Source organism: Vigna umbellata, chromosome 4, assembly GCF_029865625.1.
Source record: "Vigna umbellata cultivar VRB3 chromosome 4, Vumbellata_1.0, whole genome shotgun sequence".
NCBI lineage: Eukaryota > Viridiplantae > Streptophyta > Magnoliopsida > Fabales > Fabaceae > Vigna > Vigna umbellata.
In genome coordinates, this window is record NC_142168.1 from 7,671,240 (window position 1) to 7,699,069 (window position 27,830).

The following is a 27,830-nucleotide window of genomic DNA, read 5'->3' on the forward strand; positions in this document are numbered from 1 at the left end:
TAATCATCTTTTGTTCTTATATTATTTAAAAATAAATAAAATATTTATATAATTTATAATTAATATGATTCTAATATATCATTATAAGTATAGTTAATATATGAAGAATTGAAGAAGTGTTTTGTAATTATTTTCTAAAATTGCATTTGGGCTGACGGTGCAGGGATGAAATTGGAATTTGGAATGGCTGCTACATTGATCTTCCATTATTGGCCTGTCTGCAACTGCGTCCCCAGCTTGCAGCCTGATTTGAAAACTGATGCTGCAATAACAAACTGTAACATGCCTAATTTGAATATGTGGACTGCAATAACTTGGTGTAACATCATAGTACCTTGTTTGAAAATTCATCACATTCTATTCATCTGAACCAAGTTGTATATGTCCGGGTGAAACTAAAGAGATAAAAGGGTCTATAAATACTCAAAACTCAGATCAAGAATTTAGCAGAACCAGATCTTTTGGCTAGAGGGTTCAAGGCAGGACACACTTTTTTGGTAAGACTTTTCTCCTCCTTTATTTAATTTTTTTATGTTAAAATAGAAATAAAGTACGTATAAAATTTATTTTATAAACTAATTTTATAGAATTTAATAGATTTTAAGCAAATAACGTTAGAATTATATGTTTAAATTTATTCTAACAACAAGATTTGTATTTATTTAACATGTTATTTTATCGGAATACTTTATTAATGTCAAGTTTCATATAATAATTATAATTTAAAATATATATAGATACAAAACTTATTTTATATTAATTAATTTTGTAAAATTAAGATAAATTTAAAATTCAATAATTATCATCTAGTTAATATATAATGTTCGTCATTTTATTTCCAACCACAGATTGTGTCTGAAAATATCTGTTTTTTTTCTCTCATGAGAATCGTGGTTAATCTTGCTACCAAAGAGAAATGTAATATCAAAGATAAACACCATAAAACTGCATGCTTCATTGATCCTGCGTTCATTTGGGTTAGATTGTTGCTATTGTCTGATTCATCTGAGTTAATCTATGCATGAGAACCCACGTCAACATGTTTTTTTATGTTATTTTATTTATTTAGTTATAATATTGGTTTTATTTAACCTATAATAACATCACCTATGATTTTCTTATAGAAATTTGAAATATGTACTAAAATATTCATAATTTGTTGGTCATTGTTAAAGTAATTTATCAAAATAATAATTAAGAATATAAGACCTAATTAATATGTATATCAATTTATATTCTATTATATTATATTATATATATATATATATATATATATATATTAATTAGGATACGTTTGATATTTTATATTTATTATATATGTTTATAAATTAAGTTTTTAAACGGTGATATAATAATAAAAATTAATTTGTTGTGACAAATCGATCAACCCGGAATTACTATGTTCATGTTCGATTCTAAGTTTGGCTTGGACAACTTGAGGTTGATGCAATTTGATTTTAACTTTTTTTTAATCATAAAAGGTATTTATTTCTGCCTATTGACGTTAAATACTTTCAGAAGAAATTTTTATATGAAAAAAAATGTTAATGTCCATTTAATCGGTATTAAGCTTTTAAATGTTTTTCAAAATATATAAAAATATTAGTATTGATTAAATAGATACTAATTAAAATAAATAAGATAAATGTTAATTTAATAAGATTTATTTTTTTAATATTTATTTAAGTCAAATTCAATTGCATTAAAAGTAGTTCTACTAATTTTAATATAATTTATGTGACATCCCAAAATATATAGCAATGTATATATGTAGAATGCATCGATTAGAATAATAGAAAGCAGTTAAGAGTACACAATAGATAGAATTAAGGAGTACAGTTATCCAAGTCTGGCTGGGAAGTGTTAAAACTTAAGTACAAGTTCACAACTCTCCAAAATACAAGACTATTGAAATTTTAAAGAGACCTAAAAAGTTTTCCAAAAGACGGATCATGATAAAATGAAGTCTAGAAGTCTTTCAAAATGAAGAGCTATTTAACATAAGAGCTAGTAGAAATCCTAAGCACTAGGTGCTGGGTCTTCCTCAACTTCCAAAGCTTGCTCCAAAGGTACATCATCACCTACTGCTCACATCCAAAGGATTGGATGATCATCACAAGGGGGAAAGCAAACACATGCAACACATACAAATGCAAGGGTGAGCTAGGTCTCAAACAATCATACAATTCATTTTCAATCAATCTAGCATTTACCAGAATATCCATACACATATAAACACCTTAGTCAACATAAGCATTTATTTCATAAAACTCATCAAGACAAACATCCTATCATGTTAAGACTCTAGACACGTCCGGACATAGAATGTATGTAGAGTTGGGGCGGGTTGTGCACTTGTGATGGCCTCTACTGCTTTGCAAAGCCATTGCCGAGGGGTTCCACCCGACCATACACAAGGCTAGTCCGTTACCGCGGAATAGACCTCCAGTGATAGCGTCTACCCTAGGACCTCCCACTACTCCCACCACACACGTCAATCCTCTCTAAGTGAGAATGAAAGACCGTTGGAGTGTTAAGGATAACCCCCCATATGGAAGCCTCTTACATTCATTCGATACACTAACTGATCCCACCGAGAGATCAAAATTTCCGATTCAATCCGACCATTTTTTAAATCTCATGATATTCCTTTTGGATCAACAATGTACATCATAAACCACTTATAACCATACACTTTCAACCAATTTGGATCACATGAAAATGCATTCATAAATTGTAACCGAAATATTTAAATAACATAGCTTACTGGAATGAGAGAAAACATAACAGAAAACATCACCACTTAAATGGACGAACCCTATTTGGACGAACGCCAAAAGCCCTTAGGCGGACACTGTTTGGACGAACGTCATAAACCATTGGACGGACACTGTTTGGACGAACGTCAAAAACCATTGGACGGACACTGTTTGGACGAGCGCTCAACGATCAAACCTCCTGAAGACCGAACACTAACGATCACTAACAAATATCAAGACCGGACGCTTAAGATTCAAACCTAAGAATACAAACTTAAGGTCGAACGCTCACAATCGCAACTAAACCAAGGCCGAACGCCACCAATATGAACGGTCGCTACTACCTATGGACGCTCGCTACTAATTCAACCTCTGACCGAACGCTAATTAAACCTTCAACTGACCGAACACTACTAAACCAGCGAATGAACGAACGCTACTAACCAACACCTGAGCGATCGTTATTTAAACCAATGACCGAACGCTATTAATATCATCCCCTAAAACCGAACGCTCTCCAAACAAGGACGAACGCTAAATGCCTAAACCAAAGCATGATTATGACCGAACGCTATTACCACGAACGAACGTTAACCAAACCAACATTTGACCGAACGTCACTCAGCACATGGCATGACCGATCGTCCAAATCCGACATGGACGAACGGTCAGTTTTTCGCATTCTGCAGAATTCTGCAGAATTCTGCAGAATGATAACCGAACCTCCCTTGACCATTTCTAACCACTTTTCTCAACTTCTTAGACTCTTAATTCTCGTTTTAGACTTAATTAAACTTATCCAAATGATTCTAAGCATTTCTACTACCATTTTTAAGTGATTAAAGTTCACTTTCAGCTCCAGAGCACTAAATTCAACAACTTAGGGACCCAAATTTGATTCTACTACTTGGAACATGTTTTCGACTACTGTTATGTTTCTAACAAGTCACAATGGACTTGTCTAGGCTGCCCGAACAGTCCAGGAACACTGCAGCCCTCATTTACTCAAAATCCCTACCTCCCTTCCTCTAAAATAGCCCAAATTGACCATAAAGACACTTGATTTCCTTTCTAACAGCACTACCACCGAATTTTCATGCCAAAACAGTTTCAACATACACAATTCCCTCATTCTAAGTCATTCCAAAACAGTTTATAGCCATCAATCACCAATTCACATAACACACACTTCCATACATGCATTTCAAGTTTACTAGAACCAAGTTCATGCTTCCACAACATACCACTACAAAATTTTATCATGCATTCACTCCACACAGTAAAATCAAGAATAGAACTAGCTCCCCTTACCTTAAAGTTGAGCCGTCTAGCACACCACAACTTTCAACAGTATCCTACCCCAGGAAGAACTTAAGCAGTGCCCTACAACCATCACATTGGTGATGAGAACAACCCTTAGAGCTCAAACTTGACAGGAATTGAAAAGAGGACAGTTCTAATTGCACAAAAGCAGTAGAACCATAAACCCTAAATTTCGAAAATAGCGGAGAAAAGAGGAAGCCACTTACCGGTTGAAGAACGTAAAATCAATCGAATGGTTTTGAAGCTCTCTACGAGGCGATCGCTAGGGTACCACCTAACAGAACATGCAATGACTAAATCAGTGTGGAGGCTAGAGAGAAGGCAGAAAAGAATTTGGAAAAAGGGGGTTTTAGAGAGAGAAAGGAGAATTGACAAATGAACTTCAGCCTTTTCTTTTTAGGAGAGCCCCCTTACCAAGGTCATGAGCCCAAATTGCTAAAGGTCTGGCTGCCACAATTAAGGCCCAATAACCCTGGGTTCACATTTTTAGGTCCTTACAATTTAGATACTATTAATATAATACATTTTATATATTTATTTAAATTAGTATTTACTAAAGTGGTATAAATTTATTTATTTTTATGTGTTTTTGTGACAGAATAAAAATTGTAAATTATTCTTAATACTAAGACTCATAATTAAAAATGATAGAAATATTGTAATGGGAGTTTGATTTTAATTAATTATGATTGTCTCATTCTCGTTTATTTCATACTTTTCTCCTTCAACCCATAAAACTCATCTCTCTCAATGTAATATCTCATTTCTCAATTCTTATTCACTGTCACTAAGAAATATTTACCACAATGTAAATCGAGACAAAAAAAGTGTTATCCCTCTAAAAGAAAGACCATGTGCTTATTTTATTTTGTCTATTTTATATTTATCTTTTTAAAATGACAATGGAGGTAGTTTATTACAACCATTTTTTTTTTAATTTTCTGTCATTAACATCAGTCAGCATAAATTTAATTAATATTAAAATATATTTTATTTATTATCGATTTATTAAATGTTAAATTTAATAAACTTTAAAATAAAAACATACAAATTCAAATTTTTAGGGTGTTGTGATCTCTTATGTGAATGGCCTTGCCACCAACTCACTATTGAATATTTTTAATGTATCCCTTTAATTGATTTTTTTAAAAAAATGTATTATATAACTATCTTCTTTTTAAATACTTTTTATTTGAAACAAGATTAGACATTAAACATAAATATATTTTAATAAAAATTCAAACATTACTACTACACATCACGCTTAGATATTAGTTAATTATATAAAAAACTGTTATTTTTCTTAATAATAACTCAACTAATTTTTTTATTAAATCCTTTCAACTTTCCAAACACGTTGATAATAATTAACAAGAATTTTAAGTGAAGGAAAATAATATAACAGTAAGTTTAATATTTTTATCTTAATTTAAAATTGTAAACTAGTATAGTTTTTAAACTTTTTTTATATTTTCCTTTAAAATCCAATTACTTGTGAAATTTTTCTATGCTTATATATTTTCTTTTTACTATCCATCACATGGTCCATAATAAATTTCTTAAGTTTAAAAAAGGTTATATTGGCTCAAGCTAATGTTGTTAAGTGTGGATACTATCATAGGCATTGATGATCATGGGTTCATCAAATGGAATTCACATGAATGGTGGCAAGGGAGAAAGGAGCTATGCAAACAACTCCTTATTTCAAGTATATATATTTGTTTCATTTATATAAGTTTGTAACAATATTTTATATATAACATACATTTTTTCTTTTTCTTCTATACGTTCATCTAGCTATTTGATTTTGATTTATTGCAGAAAAAATTGATGCTTAAAGCCAAACCTATACTTGAAGAAACTGTAACGATACTGTATCAAGATTCCTCTCCAAAATGCATCAAAGTAGCAGATTTAGGTTGTTCCGTAGGACCAAATACACTTCTTGTCACATCAAATATTATTGACATTGTTGATGCTACGTGCACTTGCATGAATATTGAACTACCGACATTCCAATTTTATCTCAATGATCTGTTTGGAAACGATTTCAATACCATCTTCAAGTCACTTCCTGATTTCTATGCAAAATTGGTACAAGAAAAGGGTCAGAAGTTTGGTTCCTGCTTTATCAATGCTACCCCTGGATCCTTTCATGGCAGGCTCTTTCCTGATGATTCTGTAGACTTTTTTCATTCTGCCAACAGTCTACACTGGCTCTCTCAGGTCAAATCAACTATTTTTAGCATATTTAATCCAAAAAAATAAAATGGTATTATTATAATGAAAACATAATGTTTGAGTTTATATATTTATTTATCATATTTTGGTTATAGGATCCGTTAATGGGATTAAGTAAGGAGGCAAAAGAACTTAATAAGGGAAACTGCCATATAGTTAGCACAAGCCCACCAGACGTACACAAAGCATACCAGAAGCAATTTCAACAAGGTTTTAAACTGTTTCTGAAATCACGTTCAGAGGAACTTGTGCCTGGAGGAGCAATGGTTTTAGTGCTACCTTGCACTTGCAAAACTGAAACTCTTTCAAAAAGTCTTTGGGAAGTAATTAGCCTAACACTCAATGACATGTTCTTGGAGGTAAATAACATTTTCTTTTGAGTTACCAATATTTGTCCTTCATGTATATAATTAACAGGTATATATATTATACTGTAGGGTTTGATTGAAGAAGAAAAATTAGACTCTTTTAACATACCAACATATGAACCTACGATTGAGGAGATCAGAGATTTGATTAAGGAACAAGAGTCGTTGTTTGTTCAAAGGTTAGAAGTTTTCACAGTGGCTAGGGATGAAGGTATAAGTGAACGTGGAGATTATTGTTTTCTTGATGGAGGTATAAGAGCTGAGTTCATAGCTACATACACAAGAGCTGCAATGGAGCCTATTCTATCTGCAAAGTTTGAGGTACAAGTTATAAACGAATTGTTTATCAGGTTTCAAAGGAAACTTGTGCAACTAATGGAGGTGGAGAAATTTGAGACTGCTAATGTGATCATATCCATGACAAAAGTTGTTTGAGCAAGTATTTCTCAACGTAATAAGATCATCTTATAAGAAGTATTTTTTTCTTCTCTGTTTTGATTTCGTGAATAAAGATAGGGTATTCGAAGATGATACTCTTGTTGAAGCTTAAGACTTGTATCAGAAGTGTGCAGAAAAATGCCTGGGCAGAGCATGAAGCATATATACGTTTATGAGAATGTATATAGTATATATTTGACCCTTTTGTTGTTCTAATTGTGTGAAGTCCAATTGATAAATTTCTACCTTTTAGTGTCTTCCTTGATGGTTAAATTCGACAAAGACCACTTAGGCTACACAGAAAATTAAAGAGTCAATAGCTAAAACTTTGCCGCTTTGCCTTAGAAATTCATCAAGCAAACCAAACAAATTTAAATATTGTCAATACATTCTTCAATATTTCTTCTTCAAATAGCATGTATTTTATCTTTAGATTCTTATATCAAAGTGGATTAAAGCGACCTTTTTCAAATAAAGTTGTATAAGTTTAACTCTTATATTAAATAGAAAATGATTTATAATTAAATTATATATATTGTATAAGATTGAGATTATCTTGACTAGTACCGAGTTGAGATGATCTTGTCTGGTACCACAATGGCATGTTGAAACTTAGCTTAGAGTAAAAACATAGTGATTATGTGTAAATGATGTTCATATCAACATAATTAAATTAATAACAAGTCTATTTGTACATTCATAAGTATTTATTATAATAAATATTTAAACTTTTCTCAAATAAGCCAAAGTAATTAATAAGGACCACAAGTATATAAGGTGATTCATTTCAAAGTAAAAATATGGAAAATATCTTTTTAATAACTTTTTTTAACAATTTTTTTACAACAATCTATGTCGTAGCATGTGATTGGTTCGTTTCAAGTATACGGACCAATAAAATAGTGACCCATAGTATTGTCAAAAAGTTGTTAAAAAAATTGTTAAAATATCAAGGTCCAATTAAACTAGTCACCTATATTACTTTTGACTTGAACGTAAATATCAAAATTCTCAATCATTTTAAGTGTGTGGGAAAGAGATCTAGACTACATCAACTTTTTAATTTATTTCTTTGTTGAAAAATTACAACTATCTTTATTGAACTCAATTAGGATCCAAAGAGTGAAAATAATGATTGTTTGAATTTGAGAACTTTTAACTAAATAGACTCCTATAAGTTCAAAATGCATTTAAAGTTTAAGACATTTATTAAAAAGTAAGTTTAAATGTAATTTTTTCTTATACAACCAAGTTTGACTTATAAAATCATCAATATATTAAAAAACATATTTAAACTTAACTCATAATTATGAAATTAATTTATAAAATAAAGTTTAACTTCACTACTATACTATAAATTGTTTTTATCTATAATAACATAAATATCCAAGAATATTTTAGAATTACTTTTACTTTATAATTAGGGTAGTTTTTCTTTTGGTTGATTAGTTAGCTCCATTACTTCATTTAAAACAGAAAAGGAAAATTTGTTTCTAAACATATGTAAAATCCTTCATTTTGTTATTTTCTTTTCAACCATGTAAAAATATATATATTTTGTTTTGTTTTCTAATGTATGTGAGTAAAACCGTGCTTTGAGGAAATGTTGCTCTAGAAAAGATTTTATATAAACTAGTCTTTCCTTCGTCATTATAGTTTCTTTGTGACTCACTAAAAATAGAAAAAGAAATTATTAAGGACTAAAAATAAAATATATATTTTATTTGGGTCAGAAAAATGTGTCAGTTTTATTCAGTTGTTTTTTTTTCGATGTATCACTTAATAGAAAGTTATTTAACATATAAGTAAAAACCAATATATATATATATATATATATATATATATATATATATATATATATATATATGTATATATATATATATATATGAATGACCAAAATGAAAGAATTATTTATATCGAGGATCATATACAAATGCACAAGGAAGAAAAAAGTTATTTTATTTAAAATTAAATTAATGTGTTTTAATTTTACACATTAAAACTTATTTTGCATGTTTAAATCAAAGCATGACACACTTTAAGATATAAATAATACAAAAATTATTTTCTACGCTCAAAGAATTAATTTGTTTAAACTTAAAGTAAATGATACTTAAATAATTTTTTAATTGCGAAAGAAAATAATATTTACTAATTGAAATAAATAAAAAATTATTCTAAAATAAATAAATAAAATAGAACAACGCAAAAAAAAATCTATTTAATTTGTCAAATTATTTTAAGAAAATAAATACTGATTCGTAGTCTCATCTTTTAAAGTTGTTAAATGATGGTTGAAATAAAAGGCTACCACGCCCCAAGCTTCCCGAAGCTTGTCACCCGCCGTCAAAAGCATAACGAGTTTCGCTGAATTCAACCCAAATGTGTTGTAATAATAATAGTGGTTTAATATTCATTGACTCCGTAAAGAAAAACATTTAATTCTCTCATTTCTGATTTAACTTTTTTATAAATTACTTATTATATATTTTTCGTTTTTTTTTAAAACAATTTTCTATGTGTAATAAAATAAAAAATAATTTTGTGATTAAAAAAGATTATATTAAAACACATAATCTTATTATGAAAATATAGGGTTTGAAAATTAAGAAAAAAAGAAAAGAAATACTCAATTTTCTTGTTGAATGCAAATTTATGCCGTGTCTAAGAAAGCAATTTAATTTTTTTCTCAACATAGCCATTTATTATCGTAGATAATGGAAACTAAAAGAAAGAAAAAATGTTTTAAATATTATTTTATTAATATTATTATGAAGAAGAATAAGTTGAAAACGAAGGAGTTGGTCCAAAAATTGCATTTGTAAGGAAACGAAAAGGCAGGATTCGATAGACAGGAAGGCGAGATCCAGCAGAAATTGCAGTGCGCGCTCTTCACCAAATCACGGATTTAACACCGTCGATTCAAATCCCCTTCCAAACCCCAATTCTTCTCATTCAACCATGTGGGGCACAATCGCCAACTTCAAGGAGAATTTGAACAAGATCGCCCTCGACGTTCATTACGCCCACGATGACGACGATGACGACGACCAACACCACGTCGTCAGCCCCGCCGTCTCCGATCGCCGCAATTCTCACACCTTTGCCCATTCCAATTCGCTTTCCAGCTCTCCGCCGCCCAATGGAATGTCCGATCACCCCTACGCTTCTGAGGTGCGTTCTCCTCAAATTCTCTGCGTTTTTGTTTGCTTTTTAGATACCATATTCGAAAGTCGCGTGGAACATTGCAATATTAGCTAGCGACTTGCGATTGTGAATGCTTTAAGAGGTTTTTAATGGCGGACATTTCGTATTTGAAGTCAGAGTCGAAGCAGGATAGCAGCAGGTCGTTGCGTTTAATTTAGGATTGGTGTCACTGAACCCTAGGTGTGTGGTGGTCAAATTAAGAACTGTAAATAATTACTGTTCATCGCCTGTTCTATATGAGATGATGAAATATTAAAACAGAAGGTCTTTGAATACGAGCAAGTAAAATTCCAATGATGAACTTACATGGACTCTGACTTCCAACACAGTGTATCCAGTATACAAGTGGATGAAAAGGAACATTGTAGGGTCTATTGATACTTCTGATCCTTAATTTGATATCATCGTGTTCCGTCCGTGAGGGGGTGTGGGAAATAGCTTTTAAGGCAAATACTAACAGAATTGCTAGCTCTAGTAGAATATTGGCCATGGTTCCCTGCTTCATGTGTGTACATTGTAGTCTATCTGGTGTTGGAAGGTTCTCGATGACGTACATTCGAGGCCCAGAGGATGGATCTTTGGTCATTAAATCAATGCATTGGCTTACTTTCCAATATAAGCCCCAATACATTAGAGAAGGATACATAACAAGTTTATATTAAATCAACTGGCTCCAAAATTGATAGACAGTGTTGAAGTTCTCCTACTCATCAGTCCTGATTTTTGTGTAATGTGTAGGTTGAGTTCCAAAACTTGTTAATATTTGTTTTGGCGTTGCCCATCCGCATCCTCTATGGAATAAATCGTTTGGTCTTTTTGATGAAAACTGGATGATTCTCGTTGACCTTCAAAAGCTCATGTATGCTAATTCATAGGATTTATTTATAGCCAAGATCCAAAAGCTTTTGGGTGTTCTCAGACTGGGTTTCTGTGGTTGTTTGGCTGGAAAGAGATGATAAAATCTTGTCAGATGACACTCTTCCATTGAGTTTTCTTATAAAGTAAACTTTAAACCTAACTCTTCCTCATAAAATTAACTTATAAGGTAGGATTTACACCCCACTTGTGTACTATAATTGAACATATCTCAGTATGGGATCTCCAACACACTCACACATGTTGAGGACATCAAATGTTGGATTAGAGGGAAACCCAATATTGGATGGCATGATAGACCCTAAAAATTTCAATAGGATGGGCATTGATAGGCTTTGATTCCATCTTGTGAAAGTGTATTTTAAGCTTAATTGAACTTCACACTTGTAAGGTGAAATTTGTTCCTCACTTATATACATTACTTTGGCCATATCTCTAGTAGATGGGAGATTTACATCTTATCTCCTCAAGCCTAGGACATCAAACATGGGAATAGAGGAAAACGCAATATCAAGAATTTTATAAAGGTGAACTTTTAACCTAAATCAACCTTATAAAACCAAATTGTAAGGTGATAATGTAGCTTTGGAATAAAGGGGGGTGTCTGATAGCAGGTAGTGCAACAGGCCCAACAAATCTCATTAAGATTGACTCTAATACTTTTAGATATCTTAGATTATTAGATATCTTATATTTATTTTTATCTTCAATTACTTATCTTCTGTTATTTTGTTATTATTATTTAGTTTGTATTTTGAGCTTAATCCATATTTCCTTCATTATAAATAAAATATCCTATTTGTATTTTCTATACAAGAGAGATTAATCTTATACATAGTTTTTCACTATATTCAATATGGCATCAGAGTCATTTTAGAGTTAGAACTTATCCTAGCGAGATTTGTTATTTGCTAGACATATTGTTCTACTCGCTATCGGGCCGTTCTTGGATCACTCATTAATGTCTAGTTTCATGCTCGAAATGTATGTAACTCGGCATGAGGGGTATGTTGGAATTCTCACATTGGTTAGAGATAAAGCCAGTTTGAAGTTAAAGTATATAAGTGGATGCAAACCTCATCTTACAAGTCGGTTTTGTGGGGTTAAGTTTGGTTTAAAGTCCATTTTTAACATGATATAAAAGCAAATTATTAGCTAAATTCACACTTTCTCTCATGGAGAGTGTCTTCAACACACATTCAAGCTCTTTCCATCCACTGTCTGATAAGCAAGATCTCATTGCTGTACGTGTGGTTTTATGAACACCACTTTTACCTAATTCATTTATTTAGTTCTTGAGGATTTCTTATTTCCTTTTTGTATCCTTCTTTATATATATTTAATCCTTTTCACCTATACAAAAACACTAGCATTTGCGAATTTTCTTTTACCTAATACAGGGAAGTGTTACGTATTCAAATTCAAATTATGTGCCATACATTTCCCCTTGAATTGTGGAGTAGAATACAGTAAGAGGTCGATTTTGTTTTGTGGTTAAAGATTTCATTTTTTAATTTTATATTATTTCTTGTAGATAGAACAATATAAAGCAGAAATCAAGAGACTTCAAGCTTCTGAGGCAGAAATTAAAGCACTATCGGTTAATTATGCAGCTATATTAAAAGAAAAAGAGGTATATCCCAGGTTATTAGTTTTCTACATATATGTACCTGTAGTATGTTGAATTTTCTTTTGCTGTTTCTTATGTTGAACTGTTGGAGCTACTTAGTGTTCAACTATTAATAATTTTCTCTATAAAAACTTATAGTAGGAAAAAATGATAAAAAAACATGGATTAAACTTCTCCTATAAGCTAATTTGTAGAAGTCTTCCCGAGCTAATTTTAGCTTATGGGAAGGGTTTAGGGTTTAGGGTACAGGAAGTGCTCCAACCTATTCTCAAATAATATCCTTTGTAAATCTTCTATATCATCTAGTCCACCTCATATTCATCTCCACTACACTTAATTTTTTCTCGTATCAGCACTTTTGCTAAACCCTCACTGCTATGGAGCACTGTAGTGTTGTAGCTATCTGATATAATTTTCTTGAGATTTATTGGAAATTTTTTGTCCACAAATTATAATTAACTTTTTTTCAATCTCATCCACCCAACTTGAATACTGGATTATGATTAATCTTTTTTTTCCATTACATTGTAAGATGGATCCATGGCACACTGTAATTTCCAATTTGGATCTTACATCGCTTTTGTATTAAGGTGAATTTAACTGTAATGCATGGTTTGAAGAACTCAATTTTGTAACTCTAAAACTTTGACCCCTTCTCCCCTTTGCCAACACAAAAGGTTCTTTACTTTTTCAAATATATTGTTGGATCATATTTATTATTCAATATCTATCTCGGGCTGATCTGAGGTTCCAGAAAGAGTCATTTAACAATTTGTCTAACTTGTTGAGTTACTAGCCTTTTGTTAAGTTTAACTATCTTTCGACTTTCCAGGATCATATTGTTAGATTGAATAAAGAAAATGGCTCATTAAAACAGAATTTGGATACAAGTCCCGTGTCTGCAAATGGCGGTTACAGAGTCAAGGTAATCCTATATTTTAATTCAAACTTTATTATGTTGTATCAGAATATTTTAGCCTGTGTTGTTAGTACTCCATTACATTTGATCTCTTGTATTTCATGATTTTCTAATGAAGTTTAGATAGTGAAAAGGACAAAGGTATTGAATGGATTACATTTTCTGGTTAGAAAAACTCAACCACCTTTTAGATTGTTGGTTATCAATTATAATTCTTGACACATGGTTAGGTCATACCTTACATCTCTTCTTGTTCTAGAGACAACTAATTTGAGTGATTCATACCAATTACGTTTATCTCTGATCACACATGGATATGGTATTACTTGAACTATAGGATATGTGTGTGTACTGTTACTAACTACATTAAAATAATATTTTGTCAATAAAACATACATGATTAAGAAGATATGGTTGTGTTGTGTATAATTATTGAAACCATACTTAGGATTTTGTAATCTGTACTAGTTTGTAATGTATGGAGTTTGGCCAAATTTAACCAATTGGGTTACTCCTTCCTCACTAGACTTGTGAAATGATATGAATGTTATATTCTTTAGTAGCTGTTTGAAACTGAGTCTTAGATGTTGAGAATTCTATGAAAGTCTAATACAACAATGTTCAGATTCATGCATAGCTTATGTACTTAGGGAGTTGCATTTATATTTACTGTTCTTAAATATAATTAAGTCTGGAAAATGTATAAATATTTCCTATTCAGAGTGCTCTTTCACTCAATCAATTCATCAAAACATTTAGTCTTCAACTTGGTATGAGATCAAGTTCTATAGGATTATCTATGCGTGATAAAAATAGAGGACAGTTGCTCAGCAGGAGCTTATTTTGGGATGTTGTTGGGTGTACATTTTTGCAGAACTATCATTAGAAACCTTGTACGTGCCATTCCAGTTCAATAAACTTATGGTAGAGTAAATAACCACTTTAGCCCTCAATTTGGAACGTCTTGTCACATTTGTGTTCTAATTGAAGAAAATTACAAATGAAAGTCCTTGAAAGTGTAAATTGACTGATGCGTTAATCTAAAATTAAAAAAAGAAGTGACTAGAGCGAAATATTGACATATTTAGAGACTAAAATGAGAAAAGGTTTTTGAAAGTGTAAATACACTGTCACGGTAGTCCAAAAAAAAAAGCGACTAAAGTGATAATATTAACATTTATTTAGAGACTAAACTAGAAATAGTTAAGTTTGGGGACTATTTATCAGAGTTATTTAACATTTTCTTAAGTTCAAGAACTAATGTGACAGCACTACCAGTTTCAAAGATAAAGTGGTTGTTCACTCTTGATTGTTTCTTGTAGCGCTGCTGATTCAAGATTCTCAACATAACTAACAGTTCTTGTTGATTGCTTTTGAATATTTGTGAAGGGAAATAGTGACCTGTCATCCAATCGACAGCAATCTCAAATGAAAAATCTTTATGCTACAAACAATGGAACCACATCTGCTTTGGAATCCGATGGTATTCAAACCAAGATGGTATCTAAGCACTCAATCTCACGAGTAAAGGACAAGGTAACTACATCTTAGATTTTTTTTGTTACTCTCAAATCGTGAACCTATGTAGATAGATTTATCATTTGGTGGATTGCATTTATATTACTCGTCTATTTTGATCAATTTTTTGTCAAATTGTATATTCGTTTCTCATGGAGTCATTATGAACATTTTAAGAACAAAGAAAATCAGTTTTTGTTTGCTTTTGTAATTTTTTAACTTGCCATTTCAATTTAAACTTTTTGATAGAATTTATATGTTTATTTTTAGTGATGAGTTAACTTGACAACAGATGTATGAATGCCTTCTAGGAGCTAGCAGATATGGTAGAGGGAAAAAGTAGCCCAGCAGCAGCAGTACAACATTCCGCTGATATACATAAAATGAAGTTGGAACTAGAGCAAGAACAGAATAAAATGGCACATATTCAGCTTAAATTACCGGGTCATTATTCTGCATTTAGAATATATATATATATATATATATATATATATATATATATATATATATATATATATATATATATATATATATATATATACATATATATATATATATGTGTGTGTGTGTGTTTGTGTGTGAGTGTGTGTTCTATTATCGTTATGTTCGTCTAGATAGAAACTGCTAATAAGTTGGATGTTTCTTTGATTTCAGAGGAAGAAAAATTGAACAAGTCATTCCAAGAGGAGCTTAAATTATTAAAGTTGGAAAGAGACAAAGTGAGTCTATCCAAGCAAAATTAATTTGATTAAATATTATTTTATTTCTATAAGAATCTGGCATTAATGTTTTTGCACCATAATAAAAGGGAAAATGAATAGATAATATTTTTTAAAAGTAAAATAAGATACCAGCCATGCGTTAACTTCTTTTTACTCACCATTCATAACTATATTGATTACTTTATGGTAGTTTTTTTGGTCTTCAAACTGAAATATGTTGAAATTTACTTCCTAGATTTGGTGTTTCGATATTCTTTTGTCTCTAATATACTGGTAGTTTTATTTATTTTCTGATTATATAGCATTTTATATTTCATATTTTTTTAATATATCTACCATTGGCCACAATTCCATCTGCCATATATGTATGGAAAACTTTGGGCTCAGAGTCATAAGCTGTCATCCACAATTCATAACAGTGCTTTGATTGTGAATGGTAATTGGTATAAGATCAAGAGGAATTCTTGGAAGAAAATCAAAGACTGATTTGATAAGGACAAAATGAAAAAATATATTTTTAAATAAAACATTTTCTAGATTCATGAGAACTATGGGAGTGGAAATTAAACGAGAACATGGGTCAAATTTTTCCAATGAATTCTATTCTCTGTTCCTCTATTTCTTTAGAAATTATTTATCTAAGAGAATAACTTGAACACATTATTTTTACATTAATAACTTCCATTTCATCATTGATAGCATATCATGTCTTCTCTAGTAACCTGGATGTTGGTTTTGTTGTACTATGGAATATGATAAGCTGGACTATTATTGTTTTTGGTTATCTAACCAATACATGTATTGTATTGTTGCTTGGCAGACAACATATGAGATGAGCAAATTACACAATGAATTGAATGGGAAAATATCAGAAATTAATCGTCTGCAAATGGAATTGAGTAGACAGGAAGATGAAGAAACAAGTGACTTGGATAGCTTCAAGAGAATGATTGAATCTTTGGAGAAGGAAAACACTACTCTTAAGGTTAGTAAATTTATGCATTAATTTTTTTTTAATAATAAGAAAGAACCAACTGTCCTATCACTCAGTACTTCATAATGTCTGTTTGCTGGTATTGTGCTCGAGAATGCACTTTAATATATTCTATCTTATTGTTATTAGTTGGAAAAGGATGAACTTGAGGCTGAGGTCAAATCAATTAGGACTTCTGGTAAAATATCACCTGATGCTTCTCAGATTCAGAAAAGGATCCCAAGCTTTAACAATCATGTGAGCCAAAACTTAATAGCTATTTCTACTTTACAGGTTATATGGCTTATGAATCATGCTAGTAACTGTTTGACTTTTTTTTTTTCTGGTGTTTTGGAAATTGGTTTTTTGGTAGCAGTTACCCGATCCTTCCAAAAGTTTTCCAAGGAATGAAGAGTTGGAAAGATCCTTACATAAGCTAAGTGAAGAACTGGAGGAAACACAAAAGGGGAATGAAGAGTTGGAAAGATCCTTACTTAAGCTAAGTAAAGAATTGGAGGAATCACAAAAGGAGAGGGACAAAGCAGTGCAACAATTGACCCGTCTTAAACAGCATTTGTTAGAAAAGGTTTCGTTTTCACTTTATATTTTTGAAGCAAAATCAATCATGATTGAGCATGACTTAAAGGGACAAACAATGTGCTGTTTTTTATAAAAATTTTGTTGTTATTCTCAAAATATATTCTCCCACTTGTATTATATTTTGTCTCCTCAATTGAGTCATCATGAATTGCATTTGTTAGAAAGATTTCATTTCACTTTATTGTTTTGAAGCGCAATCAGTATTGTTTTAGCATGATTTAAAGGGACAAACAATGCACTGACTTTCATAAAAAAGATTGTTGTTATTCTCAAAATATAGACTACCGCTTGTATTATACTTTGTCCCCTCAGTTATCTACATTGAACTTCATTCATCCATCTCTACTGAATTTAATATATTAATCTCTCTGTGGTACACTCAAAGATGTTCACCATCTAGCTTTTTGTTTAGGAATCTGAAGATTCCGAAAAAATGGACGAGGATAGCAAAATAATTGAAGAACTTCGTGATAGCAATAATTATTTAAGGGCTCAAATATCTCAACTTGAGAGAACTCTAAAACAGGGAAGTGCGAGTCAGGAGAAACTGAAGATGGAAAATGACAATGAAATTCTCAAATCCAGGGAAATCATTGATGACCTGAACAAGAAGCTGACTGACTGTATGAGCACATTAGATGCTAAGAATACAGAACTTCTAAACCTACAGACAGCTCTTGGACAATATTATGCCGAAATTGAAGCTAAGGTTAATTTTAATTTTGTATTTAGAAATTAATAATATGCATTGATTAAGTTGTCAACATTCCTTCGTATTTTTTTAGCTAGTATCTTTTCGTGTGCGTGTCTGTCTTTTGTTGTACAGAGTAAGCTTATATTCACTATAAATTTATTTTCTGAAGGAACATTTAGAAGGAGATCTGGCTCGTGCAAAGGAAGAAAACTCTAAGCTTTCTCTACTGTTGAAAGTATGAATCTCTCTCTCATACAGTTTATTAGTATAACTTTTTGACAACCCACTCTTTAAGAATTAAACATAACAGAATTCGGCCCTTTATATTGATGATTTTATAACAATAAAAGAATATGATTCTCTTTGCTGAATTTGCAGCACTGGACCCTATTATTCCCCCAAAATTTTGCTGCAGTGTACTGATGTTTTATCATGTTTTCTGACTCAAAGTTAACTTATTGGTGTTTCCAATTGCCAGGATGCACAATGCAGAGCAGATGTCTTGATCAGTGAAAAAGAAGAAATTTTAGCTAAGCTTTCTCAATCTGAAAAGCTACAATCAGAATGGAGAAGTAGAGTAAGCAAGCTCGAAGAAGACAATTCCAGGTTGAGGCGAGCGGTTGAACATAGTATGACAAGGCTAAATAGAATGTCAGTGGATTCAGATTTTCTTGTTGACAGGTTGGCATGTTTTTCAACTAAGTAGTTTTTTCGTGCTATATTGGCTTGGCCTTGGGAGCTTCCATTTTTTCTAGTTTGTTAGGTTCCAATACTTGAAAATGTTTTATGCTAATTATATGCCTTCTGCTTTTATTAATCTTAATTGTATTTTTGACAGGCGCATTGTGATAAAATTACTTGTTACTTATTTTCAGAGAAACCACAGCAAAGAGGTAAGGAAGTTTTCTAATTTGTTTGCTCTTTCTATGTATGTATACATGTATGTACGTACCTACGTATGTATGTATGTGTGTATCATTAAGGGCCGCCCATTCCTTTGTGTTGTACATAATAAAGTCATATTGGGGACAGGTTTTAGATCTAATGGTTCGCATGCTGGGATTCTCTAATGAGGACAAACAAAGAATAGGTGTTGCTCAACAAGGTCCAGGAAAAGGTGTTGTCCGCGGTGTTCTTGGGTTGCCTGGACGCCTAGTTGGAGGTATCTTGGGAGGTGGTGGTTCCACTGAATCAGCTGCAAATGCGGGAGCAGATAACCAGGTGATTTCTTATCATCTTGTGTTTATTTATATGTGGGGTTTGTCAGAATAGAATATCTTAAAAGCTACACAAAAGCTAGCTGTAGGTAGAAAGTCGAGGGCCTTAAACCCTACTGAATCCCATTCTTGCAATTGGATCCTATCAAAATATTGAGGGTGACTTTTCTTCGTTTTCTTTCCTTTTTGGGATTGCTGAATGCCGGGAAGAAAAGAATGGTGTTATATAGCAGATGTCTTTATGCATGTCATTCCTTCGTCCAAAACATCTACCGAAATTTTTTTTTCCAAAATCTCCAGTCCATTATAGATCTGGTCACATTTGACGCAATTTGCTTTGAATTTGAATTTGAATTGTACAGTTTCCCTTTCAGTCCTTTGCAGATCTGTGGGTTGATTTTCTTCTCAAGGAAACAGAAGAAAGAGAGAAGAGGGAGTCAGCAGGAACTACAGATAAGTCCATGGATGATTCGCATGATAGAAGTTATACTAATTCTTCTCCACCACATTCCAATCAAAGCTTTAGGACTGGAACAGTACCAATGAGCTCATCCACTAATCAAAACATCAGTTCTCTTCCTCGTGGATACTTTCAGAAGCACTCCGAACAACTTGGTTCCGAGTTCTCAACAGTTCCCCTTACATCTTCATCAGATAGTTCAAAACTTCTTCCCAGATACTAAGTATACATTCTTTATGTAATTAATCAAAAGGTATAGATCAATGATAAATTGTAGACATGTAATCTTGTTCAATTAATTCCTTCATTTCATTGCCCCCGTTCTCTTGTCTGAATATTATTGCATATCTTGAAACGCTTTAACCTTGCAAAATATGTCGTCAAATATCACTCCCTTTTCTCGAAAACACCTATGAGCAATGCTTACAACCCTACGTGCCTACTCTTTTGTTCGTTGTCTTTTTTTTTTCCTTTACGGTGTATTCAATGAGAGTAATTCATTTATTTTATAAATTTAGAATTTTTTAGAGTAAAATAAGTTGTCTGAATCAAAATAATTGAATGAAAGTTTAAAATTTCAAGAAATTTTATAAAATATTTTAAATAACTAAACCAATAAAATTTGAAATTTACTAAAAGAAATTGACATTTTACTTCCAATCACTTTTCCTTAATATATATTTATATATACACGAAAAAGAAATGTTATTTTAATATTTAAATTTGACTATCTTTTTTAAGATATTTTAATTACTTTATAAACATAAAAATTAAAAAGAAAATAACAAGTGATTCAAGTTTTTTTTGGGAAGGTTGAAATCCTCGGCCTAAATACGGAGTTAATTTCTCCTATTCTGTAATCCTATGGCGTATGAGGTTAAAAAAATATTATCTTCTTAAAGTATATAGTCTAAATTGCTACTTTAATAAGTTTTTATATAAAGAGTATCAATTTGGATTTGAATGATATCGTCCTGAAATTAACTAAAGTTAGGACGATGAGTTAGTGGAAAAAATCTTAGTAAAAGATATTGTAGAATGTATTGACTTTATCGATAAACGAACAACAATTTCATTTACAATCTGCGCTCGCAATTTTGCAACAGTAGAATATGTTCAAACGAACACAATTCAAGACAGAAGCGACAACGATAAAAGCTTTATCGTTGAAGCCTCTAACCAAAGAGCTGCAGCTGTAAAACCAAGTTGGCACCATTTAGTACGAGAGAAGGGTCCCAACATCTCCCTTTGTGTTCTTCCTACAAATCCTCTTGGAAGAAGGCTGAAGCATTGCCATTTTCTAAATCCTTTTGAGAAAAAGAAACCAGCGAAGGAGATTGAGGGGTGGTGTGGGGGCAAAAAGAGGAAATAGATGAAAGATGAAAAAAACTCAAAAAAAAAACAAAAAATAAAGGAAAACTAAAAAGAAAATAAAAATTTGAAATATTGACATGTATCATCACTAAGAAAAGCATGGTGAGATTTTAAATAAAATTGGAATTAAATTAAATTAAAAAGTATTAAATATTTACCTTCCAAAAAGTAAATTTACCTTCCAAAAAGTAAATTACTAATTAAATCTGTTTTTTATTGTTTAAATGTTGAAGTACTCTTACAAATTTTGTATTATTATTATTTTAGTCATTTGTGTTGATAATCAATGTAGTAGATTTATGAGATATTTTATTTGTGGTATAAGTAAATATTTATTTTTATTTATAAGAACGTAGCAGTATTGATGATGAAAAGTTGAAGTTTTTTATGTTTGTTTAAAGGATTGATTTGAAGGCGAGGATGAAACGAAGTGACAGCCTTATCACCATCGATGCGACGATGGCAGTTATCTATCCAATTATTGATTCAACGCTTCAAATCCTCTTTCAACTTTCCATGATATGATACACCATACTGTATAAATTCATTTTTACAATTATTTTGAAAATGGTCGTCTATTGTTATCACACTTCTAACTATATTATTATTTCATTACTTTGTCATATAATTTTTGACGGTTTCTTCGTGTCTATTGGGAATCTTATGATTCTTTGTAGCCTTTTATTGAGCCATCTTCATAGGATTCTCGGAACTATTTTCTTCAAATATATTCATTTTTCTTCCCTATTTATCAATGCTCAAATATTGATGCGATTAATGTTGACATATATACAACCACCCAATCATAAAAAACAATCCACACAAAAGTGAGAAGAAATACAAACACTTTACCAAAATGTTCATCATTTGACTATGCTGTGTAGATGAGAACCGATTATAGATGATATAAGAATTGATTTTAATACCGTGATTCTAGAACTGCTATTATATTATATTGTTTTGGAATGAACGGAGAAGAATATTTTTTCTCCCTCCGAATCGATTCTCCTCCCTATGCATATGGGTACTTTTAACTCATACGTATATTTAGGTCATAGTTTTAGGCTTTAATAATAATAATAATAATTTCCATCTCTAACTTTTTAAATTAGAATTTCATTTTTTATCTTAACATAATTTTCACTACTTCCGTTTAAATTTATATCATATTTATTTTTAGTAATCAAATGATAATCATCTAATTTTATCTAATAAAATATTATTTTTAATCTCTTATATTCATCACATAATATACAAACTTTTATCAGCTTTCATCTCAAACCAGACCATCTTTCCCCTAATCCAAACAATCTCATCTTCACCTCCAAATTCATCCCCCAATCCAAACACAGCATTACATTTTTTTGCCAAATCAATCCATATTTAGTATAGACCAACACTACTATATTTAGTATTCCAGAAAATTTGCGTACACTAAACATATACGCCCCCAAATACATATCATACATAACATGCCATTTACCGGTTCAACAACAAGAACAGTGTTTTTAGAAAAAAAATATAACCGATCTGATTCTTAAATTCTGGTCTGCATTTTAGAAGCCTGTCAACACAACACCAAAACCACAGAAGGCAACGAATGCTACCAAAAATAAAAAGTAAAAAGGCGATAATGCACAAGACATACATTTTATCTTACAGTACAAATTATTGTATTGAACAACTCATACAAACCTTCAACAACAAAAACCCCAGTAAAATCCATGAGCTTGCACAGTTAGAAACTACTGAGAATTACTATTTTTTAAGATAAATCAGACCCATTGCCATTGACACCATACCAGCCTAAAACCAACCCAGAAAAAAATCAAAGACTGACATTTGATAAAAGAAACTGGCCCTGGCAACTTCCTTGACCAAATAAGTGGAGCTCTTTCTTTGTGATGTTACAAAGATTAACTCACTAAGATAACTTAGCTTTTAAAGAACCCACTGGGATCTTACTCAAGACCTTAGCATCAAACACAGCATACTGCTTTTTAATCTCAATAACTGCCTTCTCTGCAAGTGGATCTATCTTATCCTCGTACTTCTCGTATATCACAGGAGCCGTGTGCAACAAGATAAAAGCTGCACATGTAATCAAGAATATGTAAATGAACGAAGTTCCATACAATCTTTTGTCATAAAATTATCTTGTTAAAAGGAATACTACTTACTTATGTAGAAGAGGGTCAAGAAGTTGCACCAGTTCCCCACAATTGATAGAATCCAAACGCCAGCAATAACCTGACTCCACAAAGAAGCAGTAAATTAGGTACCCATTTATCTATCAATTAAAGGAAAGCAGCTTGCAAGAAAGTAAGAAGCGGTACCACTTTAGAAAGTTATAAATAACTGACCCAAAACTTGAGACATTATTTATGACAAACTTTTTTTTAATGTGTACATAATGATGACAATTGGTTATGAAGTCACACACCATTAGGAATTTCTTCAAATCTCTTCCAGAACCAATACTATGCAAAACAGCAAATCCCCTGTTGATTTCAATCCTCAACGCGGATGCCACTTGCAGGAATGGCTCCTCGGGAAGATGAACTTCTGGAATGCGAGGTGGTGATCTGCAATACATAATTTGACATTCCACACAACAGCTTAAATAAGGTAAACCCCAAACATAAGACAACATACTAAGAAATTCCAGAGGCTCACTTGTGAATAAAAGTATGGGCATTGGACCACAAGAACAGAACTGCGAGCAACAGTATCAAAATGTGACACACCAGAGTAAGAAAGTGATACTCAAGCAACTCAAACAGGACCCAAACAGCAGTGGCTCCGCCAAGCACGCCAGCAGATATCTTCTTGTTCCTCCACAATAACAAGTCAGCAGCTGCAAAAGGTAATCGAAAAAGAGTCGTGAGATAATAACATCATAGACTGATACAGCTTTGGTTCTCTCCTATATAAAACCACACACAAGAACATATAATTCTCCATTCAATGACTAGTCATCACCAAACAAACAACTCCAGTAAATATGACAAACGCAGCCCTAGTGAATTTCATAACACAAGCTGTATATCATCATCCAAACCATGACTGCTGCTAAATTCAACTTGCCTAAAATTAAAAACCACCTGAAAACAGAATATATAATAAACCAGAAACAGGGAAAGGTCGCCAACATTAAAAGAAAAAAAAAACAATTTTGAGAAAACCCAGTTAACTTAAGAAAGTAACCAAGAGAAGCACAATATATTATTCCACATTTAGGTAACCCCGGTCAACGATAAGCTACACGAAGCAAGGTAAGGCCAAGTCACAACATTCCCAAATTGTAGCTTTTCTCAAAACGCAATAAAACGACGACCACAATAAGTAGGAGAAGGAAAAGAATATAATTTTACGTTTTCCGGCGCCCAACACGGAATGAACGGGCCTCTGCCTACCGAAGAGGCGGAAAATCTTATCCTTAACGGACGAAGTGACGGTTTTTTCGGAATCCGAATCGGAAGAGGACGAGGAATCGTGACGGTGAAGCTTCTCGCTTATCTTATCCAGCAACGATTGGTCGGCTTCGGCGCCAGTGGTGACGGTGCTTTCCGGTTCCTCAGCCATAAAGCCGAAATTTTTTCAAAAGAACTCTAACCCTAATGCGTCGATATCGAAGCACGGAATGGAAGAAAGTCCCTTCTCTCTTTGGTTACAGTTGTTGCAGTGAGTGAGAGTAGGGTTGGAGAGTGCGAATCTCAGTATGGCTTTTATAAGTGTCGCAAGCATCGAGGTTCGTCGGTCCGAACCTCAGGCTCGGTGAGATTTGAATCGAAATAGGAAATGACGGCGTTTGAATTAGGTATGACAGTAACGAGGACCTCAACTCCCAAGTGATTTCTTTTTTTCTGAAATATACATTTTCTATTAAAAATAATGGTAAAATTTAATTTTTTAATTTGATAAATAAACTAGGGAAAAAAAAATTATATTTTTAAATAAAGTTATATTTTAAAAAAAATCCCACATGTCCTCTCATATATCCACTATCATTTTATATTATTTTCATCTTATTTATTTTTCTGGCTCTTCATTTTTCTGTTGATTTTTTCTATATTTTATTTTAAGTAACATGAAAAGGATGGTGCGAAGTTGAGAGAAACAAGTCATGATTTTGACTAGTGGATATATGAAAAAAAAAATTAGAAAAAAGTCTTCGAAAGTGTACCATAAACTATGTTAAATATATAATTAATTATATCACTTAAATAATAGAGGCCTTAAATTTTTTTATGCATAGTCCCTAATAATAAATGAAATTATTTTTTTTACTAATTTCTTCTAACAAACAACTAACATTCCGTTCCTTTCTAACCAACTAACATTATTTTCACTCTTTTTCTTTCTCGTATTATTTATTTTATTTTATTTTTATTTCATTTTCATCTTTATGAAAACAAAGTATTTCATAGTTTTTGTTTAAATTTTTTTATATTATCACCAGATTCAACCTTTCCGTTAGTTTTTTTTTTCATTAATTTGGTTTGGAAATAAAGAAGATAGAAATAGAGATGAAGTAAATTGGAAAAAAATATTTTAAAAATTATTTAATTTGATAAAAAAACAGCAACAAAACCAATATAGAGATATGCAAACAAGTAGATGTCATTATTTTTAACTATAACAAAAAAATATATATTTACTAAGTAAGAACATTTCTTACATATTTTCAAAATATTATGTAATGATGTTGAAAGGAATATATATATATATATATATATATATATATATATATATATATATATATATATATATATATATATATATATATATATATATATATATATATATATTCAACGTATCAATTAATAAATTGTGTGTAATCAATAACATATCAATTTCAATTTAAACATTGAAGGTAACATCCATGTCAAACTGTCTCTATTCAAAACTTTAAACTTATCAATATTTTCAAAATCAAAACTAGATTATCTTTCAACTTCGCTACAGAATTCAAGGTTTACCTCAAAATTCAGAATAGCTTAAATTAATCAAACTTATTAACTCTTCTTCTTTCTAACAAAATCAGCAAATTTCTAACTCTTGATCCTAAAAATATTGAGTCACAAACAGATAAATATAAGCCTAGTCTAGTTTATATTACTTTAATTGGTTCTCATCTTGTAAGAATGGTGGAAAACTCAGACATGCAATCCAAAAAAGAAAATAGATATTAGAGATTTCAGGGAAATAATTTTTATTTTGTCAAAAACATAATTTATCGGTTTGGTTCATCTTAAGCTCTACTACCTTTTTATGAGATAAAATATGTCGAAAGATCTTATAATTCTATAGAGAAATTAAAGAGAATTTAAGATAATGAATTTTTAGAAAGATAATATTTTTTTACAAATAAAAATGAATAATTAAGATTTTAATTTACATATTAAACATATGTTAAAATTTTATCTATATATCTTTTTAAATCATTCACATTAAACACAAAAACTAGATGTTACACTCATGAACTTTGTTTACTAAAGATGTTTCATTCTGTAATCAACGTGTTTTTCTCAAAATAGGACATTTAAAATTTCATAGTTTAGGTGTTCCAAATATGTGAACAAAATTAAGTATAACATTTTTTTTTTCATATTGTATATCCCAATTTAGAGGTTATTATAACATAACTCAAACAAGAACATTCGATTAAATGTCGCCAATCAAATCTAATAAAGAATCACAATTGTATAATTACAATATTTAAAAACACATTGATAATATTACTGTCTAAAGGATCGTAATTGTAATAATACTTAAATAATAAAAGTATAATCAAATCTAAACAAAAATTTAGTATGACAAAGATATAAGTGTTGATTTATTCAATTATAGAAGTCAGTGTTAAAAAAAAGTAATTGCTATTTTATAAAGTAAATATTAATACACAGTTGTTAAAAGTAATGTTTGAAAAAAAAATATAAAACAGTAACGAATAAACATTCTAAATCGTAATTAAAACTGAGATGTTAAAAGATTTTCAATTGGTGTGGTCTAACATCATCCATCAAATAATTTAGGCATGGACTTGCCGATGGGAGTATGAACAAAGGTTGTTGAAAACCATCATTCCCACAAACCGATTTCGATCATTCAATAATATTTATGCCTTTCTCCAAAATCTGATATGAAAGAAATCATGCAGTAACTAGTGAAATGGTTTATTTTTTTCAAAGAGGGACAATGAACAGTGATACTATAACTGTTTTGTTGATTTATTATTCAAGTCATTATGTTCAGATGCTTCCAATGCCTAAAAGAATGCTCAGTGTGTCAGAAAGAAAGGAACTTTTGCTTGTTTCGTACAAAAGGCAATGATGGTGGAACCAGTTCTGCACTGAACTTTCTAAGGTACGAAATTGCTCAATTATCCTCACTTCGTTTCAATTTGCATTTGGACCCTCAGATATGATGGATGAATTCACTACCAGTGCAGTAGTGTACAACCAAAATGGATAAAGATAGAAGAAAAGTTTGGAGTGTGTTTCAGAAG

At 31.3% G+C, this 27,830-nt stretch overlaps 3 protein-coding genes across 3 annotated transcripts; 2 read left to right on the forward strand and 1 right to left on the reverse strand.

Annotated features, from left to right (window-relative positions):
• Positions 1–363: 363 nt before the first annotated feature.
• On the forward strand, positions 364–7,386 carry LOC124833940 (putative caffeine synthase MTL2). Its single transcript, XM_047308518.2, has 5 exons — positions 364–497; positions 5,704–5,790; positions 5,904–6,308; positions 6,419–6,682; positions 6,761–7,386. Exons 2-5 carry the CDS (start codon positions 5,710–5,712, stop codon positions 7,124–7,126), a joined length of 1,116 nt encoding a protein of 371 aa, XP_047164474.2. The 5' UTR covers positions 364–497; positions 5,704–5,709; the 3' UTR covers positions 7,127–7,386.
• A 2,551-nt stretch (positions 7,387–9,937) lies between these two features.
• LOC124833931 (golgin candidate 3) lies at positions 9,938–20,261 on the forward strand. Its single transcript, XM_047308510.2, has 15 exons — positions 9,938–10,303; positions 12,747–12,845; positions 13,675–13,767; positions 15,151–15,297; positions 15,591–15,723; positions 15,934–15,998; positions 16,822–16,986; positions 17,125–17,232; positions 17,351–17,560; positions 17,987–18,283; positions 18,438–18,503; positions 18,747–18,949; positions 19,107–19,161; positions 19,301–19,489; positions 19,860–20,261. The coding sequence occupies exons 1-15, from the start codon at positions 10,091–10,093 to the stop codon at positions 20,166–20,168; spliced, it is 2,352 nt and encodes a 783-aa protein (XP_047164466.1). The 5' UTR covers positions 9,938–10,090; the 3' UTR covers positions 20,169–20,261.
• A 2,671-nt stretch (positions 20,262–22,932) lies between these two features.
• Positions 22,933–25,133, reverse strand: LOC124833934 (Reticulon family protein). The gene is made up of 5 exons (XM_047308513.2): positions 24,694–25,133; positions 23,996–24,176; positions 23,763–23,904; positions 23,500–23,569; positions 22,933–23,410 (listed from the first exon to the last, which is right to left on the reverse strand). Exons 1-5 carry the CDS (start codon positions 24,902–24,904, stop codon positions 23,244–23,246), a joined length of 771 nt encoding a protein of 256 aa, XP_047164469.1. The 5' UTR covers positions 24,905–25,133; the 3' UTR covers positions 22,933–23,243.
• Positions 25,134–27,830: the final 2,697 nt, after the last annotated feature.